General features: G+C 55.0%; 1 protein-coding gene across 1 annotated transcript; it reads right to left on the reverse strand.

Moving 5' to 3' along the window:
• Window positions 1–8,395: 8,395 nt before the first annotated feature.
• Window positions 8,396–10,506, reverse strand: LOC117436931 (serine/threonine-protein kinase pim-1-like). Its single transcript, XM_034069007.1, is given in 6 exon segments — window positions 8,396–8,458; window positions 8,460–8,551; window positions 8,793–8,969; window positions 9,176–9,542; window positions 9,860–9,910; window positions 9,991–10,506. Coding segments are annotated over 6 exon segments (1,266 nt in total).
• Window positions 10,507–11,909: the final 1,403 nt, after the last annotated feature.

Below are 11,909 nucleotides of genomic sequence, written 5' to 3' on the forward strand. Positions count from 1 at the left end.
GGAAGTTGCTTCTAGTGGTGGGAGGAAGCCGTTAAGGTGGGGGAAGGGGAAGCTCAATTGGCGATGAAGCTTTGAGGTCCGGGATATTCAATGACATCTATCTGCTTGTATGCTATTAACACGTGTGTAGGTTTTTCCTGTGACTGAAGTCCAGGAGAAATATTTCCCTGCAAATAGGAATCTGAACACCTGAACAAAATAACCAGGTCTGTTGTGTATTACAGCAAAGTAGAGAGGGTGAAAGACTATTAGATGGAGAGGTGTAAAAATAATAAATTTCAAATGAAATGCTAGAGTGGGACATGGAAAAATCAACGAGCACTTATGTTGTATTAGCCTCATAATACATCAACCTCATTTCCCCATCATAAAGTTTATGCTTACCACTGTACCAAAAAGAGCTGTAAAACCCAGTTTTTGCAATATATACACAGAGAAACAGAGCCAGAGCTCAGGATGATGGGAGGAGTTTGCTTCCAGTGCACAAAGCAGTGGTGCCAGGTATATGTGTAAGGTCTAGGAGGCCTTAGTTTGAAAAGTATTTCTATGGCTCTAACTTAAGGAGCAGCTGCTTTAGGACAATCTACAATTTCAGGTATCCCCAGGACGAGAAAAACCCTACATCTGCAGTTATGCAGGTGTCTTACCACACTATACCCAGGTCATGCTTTAAATTCTAGAGAACAAAGTTTTTACTCAAGAGCCCTCGGAAGGTGTGAGAGCAGCAGGCAAGAAGTGAAGCCAAGGTGAGGGGCCCGGACAAGAGGATTTGCTCAATGCTAAAGGTGAAAGTAGCACCCTCATTCCATGAAAAATCAATTTGCCTCCCATCCCAGGCCGTTCCCTACACCCAGCCGAGCTGAAAACAGTGGCACTTGCTTATTGCCCTGCAATGCCAGGGTTTTTTTCAGCTCCAAAACCACTTTCAAGGAGTGAAACACAAAGCTTAAAGTGAAAAAAAAAGTTTTATTTTAGGATTTTCATTTGATTTTGTTGGTTTCTTATCTTGACCGAATTTCCATGATGTTCCTCATGGGGTTTTGCTGTGGGTTGGTTCAGGGGGCCGATGGCCTCACAAGCATCCAGGCCTTGCAAGCAAGTGCTGCTGTGCGAAGCAGAAGGCCAGGGTATACAGAGCCAAGGGAAGAGCAGCAGCGGCTCCTCTGCGAGCTTGCAGTGGAGTGGGAGTGGGAGGGCAGGAGTGCTGGGCTGCAGGTGCGGAGAGCAGCGGGCAAGAGCGAGCCCAAAGGGGAGCCCTGTCAAGAGGGGCTGTGCCTCAGTGCGACAGAGGAAAGCAGAGGGCAACGGCCAGGGGCTACCCCGGGAGTGTGAAAGCTCCTCCCCCCCCACATGCATGGGGGCATGAGGAGGCCACCTGCGTGGAGCAGGAGCAGCAGCCCTTGGGACACAATAGCCCAAAGGAGCCCGTCCCAAGGGGTGGTGCTCAACGCTGCAGGGAGAAAGGCAAAAAAAAAACCCGCGGGGACCTGGCAGGCCCTTCATGCGGGAAAAAAAGCCTTCCCCCCAGCTGCAAGGACACCAGGGGACACCTTCATGGGCACGAGCAGCAGGCAGTAGTGCAGCCAGAATGGAGCAAGAGAGCCCTGACAAGTGGTCCTGCTCCATGCTCAGAGGAAGCAAAAAAACCCCCGTGGACCAGTGCAATGTGGCCCGGGGGAAAATTCCTTCTGACCCCAGCACTGGCGATCGGCTCTCCCTGAGCATGGGAGCAGGACCTGCTCCTGCCTCCACAGGCTGCTAACACCTCCCCGCAGATGCCCAAGCCCTATTCTCCCTCAGTCTGGAGCCACTCAGGGGCTGCTGAGAGTGGCCAAAGGCCCCTGACCTCATGGAGACTGGGGGCAAGAATCCATCCTTCCTAAAGTGGCAGGGCATCAGTGGCTGCTCCAAAGCGCTGGCATCTCTGCAAGCATGTCGCATCCCATTGCTGATGCTTTCTGCCCCTGGCTGCGTGGGGGATGAGAATGGGTAGCTCTGCGGTGCTCCTGCAAAAGGCATTCCTAGAATCTAGCCCTGCCTATCCAGCTGAAAAGGATTGCTATCCCTGCCGTGTGCTAAGAAGCTGGCCCTGCCAGGAGCTGGCTTTGCAGCGCAGAGCTCTGAATCTCTTCTCTGAACAAGGGGAACATAAAATCACAAAATGGAATATATAAACCTTTAAAATTAGTTGTAAGTAATGTTAAGTTCGATGGCTTTGTAGCAGTAGCAGTGGAAAGTTACTGAGGTGCTTTAGTACATAGAAGAAATAATAGAGTCCAGCTAGAAAACATACTGCATAAGATAATCTTTCTTGTTGAGGTAGTTTAAGCAAAACAGCTAGAAAAACAGGACGCAGGGATAAGGAGTATCTGGGAATACAGGTGTCCAGGATGGGCTATGGGGAAACTAACTGATAAGTAGGAGGACAGGGGACTGTTATGTCTCTGGTGCTAATTGAATTCTGTATGCATGCGGGGAGCTTTCTGAAAATGATGTAATCCATATGTAACCTCATGAATATGTAGTGGCCCAAGGGCTATATGAGGATGGCTTGGTAGCAATAAGGGAGACACACGTAGGAGGAGTTATTCCCCGTGTCTGCTGGCACCGCAATAAAGAATAGTGCTTGTGAGCTTGAAAACTGTGTTGGCAACGTTTGTTCCTGGAGTGTCTCCGTATCCATTTGGCACCCCAGATGGGAGCCTCTCTGCTCGGCTGCAGGGACCCGCTGAGGACAGGGCTCCCTAGGGCCCTCGTGAATTTTTCCTGGAGGACCCCTGTCTCATGGGATCAGTGCAGGAGCAGACAAGGACCATCTTCATCAAAGGTATAGTCTGTAAGGTGCAGGGGGCATCTCGGTTTGGTAAATTGGGTTGGTAAGCGTACGCATGGTTTGGAAGCCTTCCATAAATCGAGATAGGAAATCTCGTAGGTAAAGGCGTATACCCGGCTGCTAGCGTCCGTTGGGATACACTCGCAAGAAGCAGGGGGCTTCTTGTGATTTGGGTGAGTCTACTACAAGACACAGGGGTGTCTTGTGGACACGGTTTTGAACCTTATTGGTATAAGTATTCGAATTGGTATTGGTATCCGATTTGTTCCGGTTCGTTCTAGTGCTGATTTTGGTTCTGTGATTTTGGTATCGGTGACAGATTGTTAAAATTGTGTTATTAACTGTGGTCTGTTTGATAGAATTTTAGTCTCTGTATCTGTTCCAAGTGTTGTAATTGTGTGCAGTGTGTCTGTGGGATCCCGTGTGTGTGAGAGATTGATAATGGGAAATCAGCAGAGTGAAGAGATCATGCAAAAGAGTCCTTTAGGGTGCATGTTGGCACACTGGAAAGACCTGGGAGGGTCTCCTGGGGGCTCGGTAAATAAAAGAGCATTGGTAAAATATTGTAACCAGTGGTAGCCTTTGTACACCCAGAAGATCAGGAGAAATGGCCTAAAAATGGAACTCTGAATTATAAACACATTGTTACAATTAATGTTTTCTGAGGCAGCAAGGAAAATGGGATAAAGGATGTATGCAGATATGTTTTCACGTTGAGAAATCACCCGGAGTGGCAAAGAGAACGTGGAATTAATATAGCACCTTCAGATCCCTTAATTTTAGCTTTAGAAAAAGAAAGGAAGCAGGCAGGGAATAAATTGGAAAGATGTTGTTCTGGTTGTGATATTGGGAAATTGTTTGAAACTTAAGAAAGAGCTGAGGATCATAGGGTTGAGGATAGAATGGAGGATTATATATCCCCAAAAGTACCGGATCAGAATCCACCTCCGATCGAGGAGGAAACCCCTGATTCAGATGTAAAACAAGAACAAAGTGTAAAACAAGAACAAGGTGTGAAACAAGAACAAAGTGTGGAACAAGAACAGAGTGTAAAACAAATTCCCTCCCCGCCCGTTGCTGCCCAGATTCATAGTAAAACTAAGACTGTTCTGCAGGCCCCTCTGAGGGAAGCAATGGGACCGGAGGGATGTACCAAAATAAAAGTGAATTTCTTTAGGAGATTTGGATAGATGGAAACAGATTGCAAAAGAGAATCGAAATGACCCTATAGGGGTAGCAAAGAAATTTGAGATCCTGGTAAAAAGTCAAGATCCTGACTGGAAGGATATAGATGTTATCCTGGATGCATTAACAGAGACAGAAAAACAGTCAGTTATAAAAACTGCTTGCACTCAGGTAAATGCCCAGATTTCTGCAGGGGCAATGGATGGGAGGGTTGAAGATCATACTCCCCTTACAGCTCCAGATTGGGATTATGATGATGATGGAGATGATGCATCTTTAAAAAGATACCAGAATACCAGAAGATACCAGAAAAGATACCAGAATCTGCCCAGCCTGTAGCTCTGCTGGGATTTCAGGGCCGTCTGGATGCCATATCTGTCACCCTGTTGATCGCTGGGCTGGCTGCTGACTCCTTATGGCAGCCGCCTTCCACCGTGTTCTCAGACCCATTGGGGAGAGCACTGAGCAAGGCACTCCTGTCACGGGTGTTGGGGATGGTGTCGTCGTCGTTTCCCCTGCCTTGCCACGGCTGCTGGCTCTTTGGATCTGACACCCTTCACCACTTTCTCAGGTACATCAGGGAGAGCACTGAGCAAGACACTCATCCCATGGGTGCTGGGGATGCTGTTCTGACTATTCCCCAGCCCTGCCACGGCTGCTGGCTCCTTGGGGCAGCTGCTCTGCACCGTGTTGTCAGTCAGGTCAGGGAGAGCACAGAACAAGGCAGACAAATCATAGACTGCGGGGACAGTGTCCTCATTGTCTGCCAGCCCTGCCGCTGCTGATGGTTCCTTGCGGCTGCTGCTCTCCTCTGCACTCTCAGTCAGGTCAGGGAGTGCTTTGAGTAAGTCCATCAAATCATAGACATCAGGGGCACTGTCCTTGCTGTTCTCCAGCCCTGCCACGGCTGCTGGCTCCTTGCGGCAGCTGCTCTCCACCGTGTTGTCAGTCAGGTCAGGGAGAGCATAGAACAAGGCAGACAAATCATAGATCCCAGGGCTGGTGTGGTCACTGGTTGCCAGCCCTGCCGCTGCTGCTGGTTCCTTGCGGCTGCTGCCCTCCACTGCTTTCTCAGTCAGGTCAGGGAGTGCTTTGAGTAAGTCTGTCAAATCGTACACATCAGGGCCACTGTCCTTGCTGCTCTCCAGCCCTGCCACAGCTGCTGGCTCCTTGCAGCAGCTGCTGTCCACCGTGTTGTCAGTCTGGTCAGGGCGAGCATAGAACAAGGCAGACAAATCATAGACCCCAGGGACAGAGTCCTCATTGTCTGCCAGCCCTGCCACGGCTGCTGGTTCTTTCTGGCTGCTGCCCTCCTCTGCACTCTCAGTCAGGTCAGGGAGTGCTTTGAGTAAGTCCATCAAATCACAGACATCAGGGCCACTGTCCTTGCTGTTCTCCAGCACTGCCACTGCTGCTGGCTCCTTGGAGCAGCCACTCTCCTCCACATTCTCAGGCACAATAGGGAGACCACTGAGCCAGGCACCCCTATAATGGGTGTTGGGGATGGTGTCCTCGTTGCTGCCCTGCCTTGCCACGGCTGCTGGCTCTTTGGATCTGACACCCTTCACCACTTTCTCAGGCACATCAGGGAGAGCACTGAGCAAGGCACTCATCCCATGGGTGCTGGGGATGCTGTTCTGACTATTCCCCAGCCCTGCCACAGCTGCTGGCTCCTTGCAGGCCTTAGAGTAGTGCCATTGCTGCTTCCAGAGTTGGAATAGCTGCAGGCCTGAAAACTGGTGGTGGAGGCAACTGCAGTGCTTCTGCCTGGGGCTGGATTGGCCAAAGTGCTTGTTGATGGGGCTGGAACAGGCACAGTGCCTGTCCTTTGCATTCAAGTGGCTGATGTGTCTGTCACGGTACTTTGAGTATCCACAGTGCTTGTGGATTGGTTTTGGAAAGCCTCACTGCGCCGTGAATGAGGTCGCAGCAGCGGCAGTGTCTGTCTCAGGCATTGGAGTAGCTGCACTGCTGTTGCTGGCACTGCAGTAGCTGCTATGCTTGTTGCAGTTGACACACACTGCAGGTATTCCAGCCACATCAATCAGCAGTGAGGCTTCTCCAGTGCGAGCCCCAAGCACTGTGGCTTCTCACTGCTGCCAAAGCCCTGTGGCTACGGCAACCCCAGTAACTGGGACAGTGGCTACTACATGGCAATGATAGGCATAAACACTGCAGCTATTCCAGCCACTGCAACAAGCACAGCTGCTGCTGCAGTGCCAGCCACAGCAGTGCAGCTTACTTCAATGTCTGAGACAGACACTGCCGCTCCTGCAGCCTCATTCAGGAGCAGTCACATGCAGTGTGGGTACTCAAAGTACTGTGACAGACACATCAGCCACTTGAATGCAAAGGACAGGCACTGTGCCTGTTCCAGCCCCATCAACAAGCACTTTGGCCAATCCAGCCCCAGGCAGAAGCACTGCAGTTACTCCACCACCAGTTTTCAGGCCTGCAGCTATTCCAAACTCTGGGACAGCAGCAATGGCACTACTCTAAGGCCTGCAACGTATGCAGTGGCTACGTCAACCTCCTCTACAAACAGTGCGGCTTCTCCAACACCATTGACACGCACTGCTGCTTCTCCAGCCCCATTGACAAGCAGTGAGGCTTCTCCAACCCAAGGCCGAAGAACTGTGTTTGCTGCAACCATGAGGGGGGTCAGTTGGGGGGCAGTTGTGGGTCTGGGCGGTGACTTGGGGGCAGTTGTGGGTTTGGGAGAATCAGTTGGGGGGCAATTGTGGGTGTGGGGGGTCTCTTTGGGGGCAGTTGTGTGGCTGTGGAGTTACAGGGGGATGACTTTGGGAAACAGTTGTGGGTCTGGGTGATCATTGGGGGGTCACCTGTGGGCAGTTGTGGGTCTGGGGAGTACCCACATGCACGTGGCTTGGTTTGGAGAAGCCCTCACTGCTCGTCAATGAGGTTGCAGTAGTGGCAGTGTCAGCCTCAGGCATTGGAGCAGCCGCACTGCTGTGACTGGCACTGCAGTAGCTGCTATGCTTGTTGCAGTGGCTGAAATAGCTGCAGTGTTTTTGCCTGTCAGTGCCACATAGTAGCCACTGCCCCAGTACCTGGGGTTGCAGTAGCCACAGGGCTTGTGGCTCGCATTGGAGAAGCATCACTGCTGATTGATGTGGTTGGAATACCTGCAGTGTGTGTGTCATTGGAGCTGTAGCAGCCACAGCACCTGTCCTTGGCATTGGAGTAGCCCGTGTACCTGCTGCCATGGTTGTAGTAGACACAGTTCTTAGGCCTTGGGTTGGAGAAGCCTCACTGCTTGTTGATGGGGCTGGAGGAGCAGCAGTGTGTGTCACTGGCATTGAAGAGGCTGCAGTGTTTGTGACTGGCACTGGAGTAGCTGCAGTGTTTGTGGCTGGGGTTGACGTAGCCACTGTATACATAGCAGGCCCTTAGAGTAACACCATTGCTCCTTCCTAGAGATGGAGGAGCTTCAGAGCTGAAAACTGGTGGTGGAGCAACTGCAGTGCTTGTGCCTGGGGCTGCATTAACTGCAGGGCATGTTGAATTGGCTTGTAGTAGCCACATTGACTGTCCTTGGTGTTCGAGTGGCCAATATGTCTGTCTCTGTACTTCTAGTACCTGCAGTACCTGTGGCTTGGGTTTGAGAAGCCTCACTGCTCGTCACTGAGTTTCGAGTAGCCACACTGCTTTTTTTGCCCTTGTTGGAATAGCAGCAGTGCTTGTCTGTGGAGTCGTATCAGCTGTAGTGACAGTCCTTGCCATTGGAGTAGTCACGGTGCCTGTTGCCATGGTTGGTGTCATCGCAGTGGTTGTGGTTGGTGTTGGAGTAGCTGCTGTTCTTGTGGCTGGTGTTGCAGTAGCCGCATTGTCTGTTGCTTTGCTATTAGGTCTTGCCTGCCCTCACTGCAGAGCATGAGAGACTGAATCAGCCTTGCTCAGGGGAAGTGCTAATCAGAAACCACTATACAATCCGTGTGTTACCAGCGTTATCCTCAGACTAGAGCCGAACCTAACCACTGCCTCAGCTACAAGAGCAGAATGAACTCTTACGAGGTGTCCCTCTGACACCTGTTGCCCTCCAAGAACCCAGCAACCAATCCCCACAACCCCCCCAATAACTGCAAAAGTCCCCCCAAAACACCCTATCCCCAATAAACACCCAACCTCACCAAGGTCCCAAAACTGCAAAACACCCAAACCCACCAACTCTCCGCAAAACCCACAAGGTCCCCCCAAGAAACCGACCCCCAAACCCTCAAAGTCTCCAAAAAATCCCCACCGGCCCCAAAAATCCATCCTAACCCTCCAAGAGCCCAAATCCTCGCCAAAAACCCCAACCTCCCAAAACCCCCAAACCCCACAAACCCCACGCTCCCCCAGAAGGCACCCCCGGGCTTACTTGCCCGGCTGCTGGCTCAGGCTGTGAGGGTGGAGTGTGGCTGTCTCCTGGGGCAGTTCATGTTTGCAGCCAAGGGTGGTTGAACACATCCTCCAGGGATGGTCTGGCCCAATCTTTCATGTTCAAGCACCACCTGATGAGCTGCTGGCATTCTGGGGAGCATCCGGGAACCACCACTCAGTTGCAGGAGGCTCCTGCCCACCTTGTGCCACCGTCCGCAGCGCCCAGGCTGGGGTGTGCTCAGAGCTGCACCCAAACCTCCTCCTCCATGATCCGGTTTAGAGGAGAGCAGGATGGCAGGACATGTGCCACCTCCTCCAGCTGACCAAGGGAGATCAGCTGCCACCCTCTAAAACTTGACCTCCCCCTGCTGCCGCCAAGCCGAGTACCTACCAACAGAGATCTGGCGCTTGAAGAAGAGCTGCCCGCTGGTGATGTCCTCGCAGCACCGGAAGGGGAGGACCCCGCACACCATCTCATACAGCAGCACGCCCAGGGACCAGATCGCCGCCGGACGGCCGTGGTAGCAGTGGTAGAGGAACCACTCCGGCGGGTAGTACAAAGGTGTTCCTACAACAGGATACAGGAACAGCTCATCAGGCGGATGCCGCCTGCTCCCGCATCCTCAGCCGTGCATCCCCAGGGATGCAGGGGCTGCACCGGTGGCCCCATGGACGTGGGGAGACACACTCGGTGTGACCTGCCACTTTGTCACCAGCACGTGACTCGTTTCCGAAACTGCCTGCTGCTGGAAGCACCCTGGGCTGTGCGCTCACCGCTAAATTTGGTGTAGACCATGTTCCTAAGGAGGGTGCTGCAACCAAAGTCAATTAGCTTGATCTTTCCGGTGACCAAGTGGATGATGATGTTCTTGGACTTGATATCCCTGTGCAGGACACCGCGGCTGTGGCAGTGCCGCACGGCCCTCAGCACCTGGAGGAAAATGCCCTGCGCCGGAGACTCGGGCACGAACCCCCGGTTTCTGATTAACTCAAAGAGGTCCTGCGATGGCTCCGGACGCTCCAAAACCAGCAGGAAGGAGTCGGGCAGCTCAAACCAATGGAGGAGCTGGATGATGGTGCTGCAGTCGGAGCGCACTTTCCTCATCATGGCTATCTCCATGGGAATGCGGGTGCCGCTGCGCTGCAGGGTGACCGTGGCACCGTTAGCGGGGCTGATGCTGGCCCGGGGATCCTGTGCCTCCCTGCCTGGGATGCTCTGATGCCCCCCTGCCCGGCCCCACTGTTCCCAGGTGCCCCCCCCCCAAGTCCCCAGGGATGCTCTGGTGCACCCCTAGCCGGCCCCAAGGGTACCAGGCACCCTCTGCCCAGGATGCTCCGTGACCCCCGGTGACTCCACAGCCGCTCCCCTCGCGCTGTCCCGCTTTCCCCCCTCCCGGCGCCACCGCCTCACCCCCACCAGCCCTGCCCCACGCTGTGCCGGTGGCCCCGCGCACTCACCCGCTGGCCCCACGAGGAGATGCGCTCCCGAGCCACTTGTTTGATGGCCACCTGCAAGCCGAGAGCAGCGCTGGGCTGAGCCTCGCCTGGCCCCGCCGCCTCCCCGCCCCGCCGCCGGCCCCGCCCCTTACCGGGGTGTTGTCACCCAGGCGGACCCCCGAGTACACGGAGCCGAAGCCGCCTCTCCCCAGCAGCGGTCCCATTCGGTAGAGCCGCTCGAAGGTCTCCTTGTCATGCCCGACGCGAGAGACGCTGCCGCTGCCGCTGTCGCTGCGCGCGGGGTCCCCGCCGGCCCCCAGCGGCCGCTCCGGGCCGAGCGGAGCCGCATCATTCCCGGCCTTTCCCGGCCGAGGCTCCGCGGCGTGCCGCTCGCCGCCGCTCCCGGGGCGCAGATAGAGCGACGGGTCAATGCGGGTGAGGAGCACCACGGGCACCTTGGCCGAGCGCGCTGCCGGTGCCGGCACCCCCGCAGGGCTCTCGGGGGTCGCGGCTGCCGGGCGGCTGCGGGGCGGGGCCTGGGGGCGGGCCGGGGAGCGCCAGGGGGCGGCGCTGCCTCGCCAGACCCAGCGGCGGCGGCTCGCCCAGCGCCGCCACTGCCAGTACCGGGAGAGCCGAGCGGCGCCGCGAGCCCCGGCGGGGGGCACCATCGCGGGGAGCGGCGGAGGGAGGGCTCCGGACCGCCGAGAGCTGCCGCCGCCGCGCCGGGTGCTGCTGCCGCTGCTGCCGATGACAAAGTCGCTGCGGTTCAAAAGCCGCTGGAAAAGTCGCTGCCGAAGTCGCTGCCGCTCCAAAGCCGCTCCAAAGCCGCTCCAAAGCCGCTCCAAAGCCACTCCAAAGCCGCTGCTGCCGCTGCCGCCGCAGCCTCGCTCTCAACGGCTCTGTCCACGCGGCCGCAGGAGCCCGTGGAACGGCGGAGCGGGCCCTGCCCAGCCCCGCGGCCGGGCTCGTGCACCCCCCGCCCGGCCGCAGCATCCCTGCGGCCGAGCCTTTGTAAACTGAACCTGAGCCTTGGGACCCTGCGAACGAGGCTTTAATAAAGAAGTGAGCCCGGAGGCTTTGGGAAGTCAAAAGGAGGCTTCATTTTACTGCTTATTTTATCCCCTTTTTCCTTTCCTGTCCACAGAGGTGGATTGAGATGAGATCTCAGGAAGCTCTTCCCTGGGAGGTGCTGAGGCGCTGGCACAGGGTGCCCAGAGCAGCTGTGGCTGCCCCATCCCTGGCAGTGCTCAAGGCCAGGTTGGACACAGGGGCTTGGAGCAGCTGCTCCAGTGGAAGGGGTCCCTGCCCGGGGCAGGGGTTGGAGCTGGAGGAGCTTTAAGGCCCCTTCACCGCAGCCCACCCGGTGCCTCTGGGATCCCATGAGGGGCGGCTGCTCCGTGAGGAAAGGCCCCGGCCCGCGCTGCCCCTCACGGGGGTCCCGCTGCACACCACCCCCCCCCCCCCCCCCCCCCCGACTTATTCTAGAGTTGGAGTTTGTGATCTTAGTGTGTGCATGTGTAGGATACTCCTACTGCAGGTATGAAAAGCAGACTCTAGAAACCTTTGCACTTGTAGCTGTGTGTAACTGGAGGGGCATAATAAGGACTTTGCTTTCCCTAGGTAATCTGCTGGAGAGAGCTTTGCAGTCAACTCTGTCACAGTCCAGGTGTGAGACTGGTGGCCAGTTCCCTCAGCTATCTAAGGCTTGACTTCTCAGGCTTGCTTTAGCAGGAGCCACGCATCTTTTTTCTGGAATGTAGCCTTGACAATGCAAAATGGTCCAGAGCAATGCAGACTTATTCTTGAGGTGGAGGAGAAGCAGTGAAGCTCTCTGTCCTTCAGTGGGCTTTAGGGTTGAACCCTGCTGAGTCTTCCCTTGCCAGGTACCATTACTTGTTGCAAAGTGACTCCTTGGGGTAGTTTAGTTGTGTTTGTCCAGGGGCAAAAGTGTGGGTTTTTTGGGAGATGTGTTTGTTTTGTGCCTGTAAGCAATGGAAGAGACTATTGCATTGTGCCTCTGCTGATGAGATTCAAGGCTGATCGTACCCCAGGCCTTACTGGCAACTCTGAG

Source organism: Melopsittacus undulatus, chromosome 13 (genome assembly GCF_012275295.1).
Source record: "Melopsittacus undulatus isolate bMelUnd1 chromosome 13, bMelUnd1.mat.Z, whole genome shotgun sequence".
In the NCBI taxonomy this organism is placed as follows: domain Eukaryota; kingdom Metazoa; phylum Chordata; class Aves; order Psittaciformes; family Psittaculidae; genus Melopsittacus; species Melopsittacus undulatus.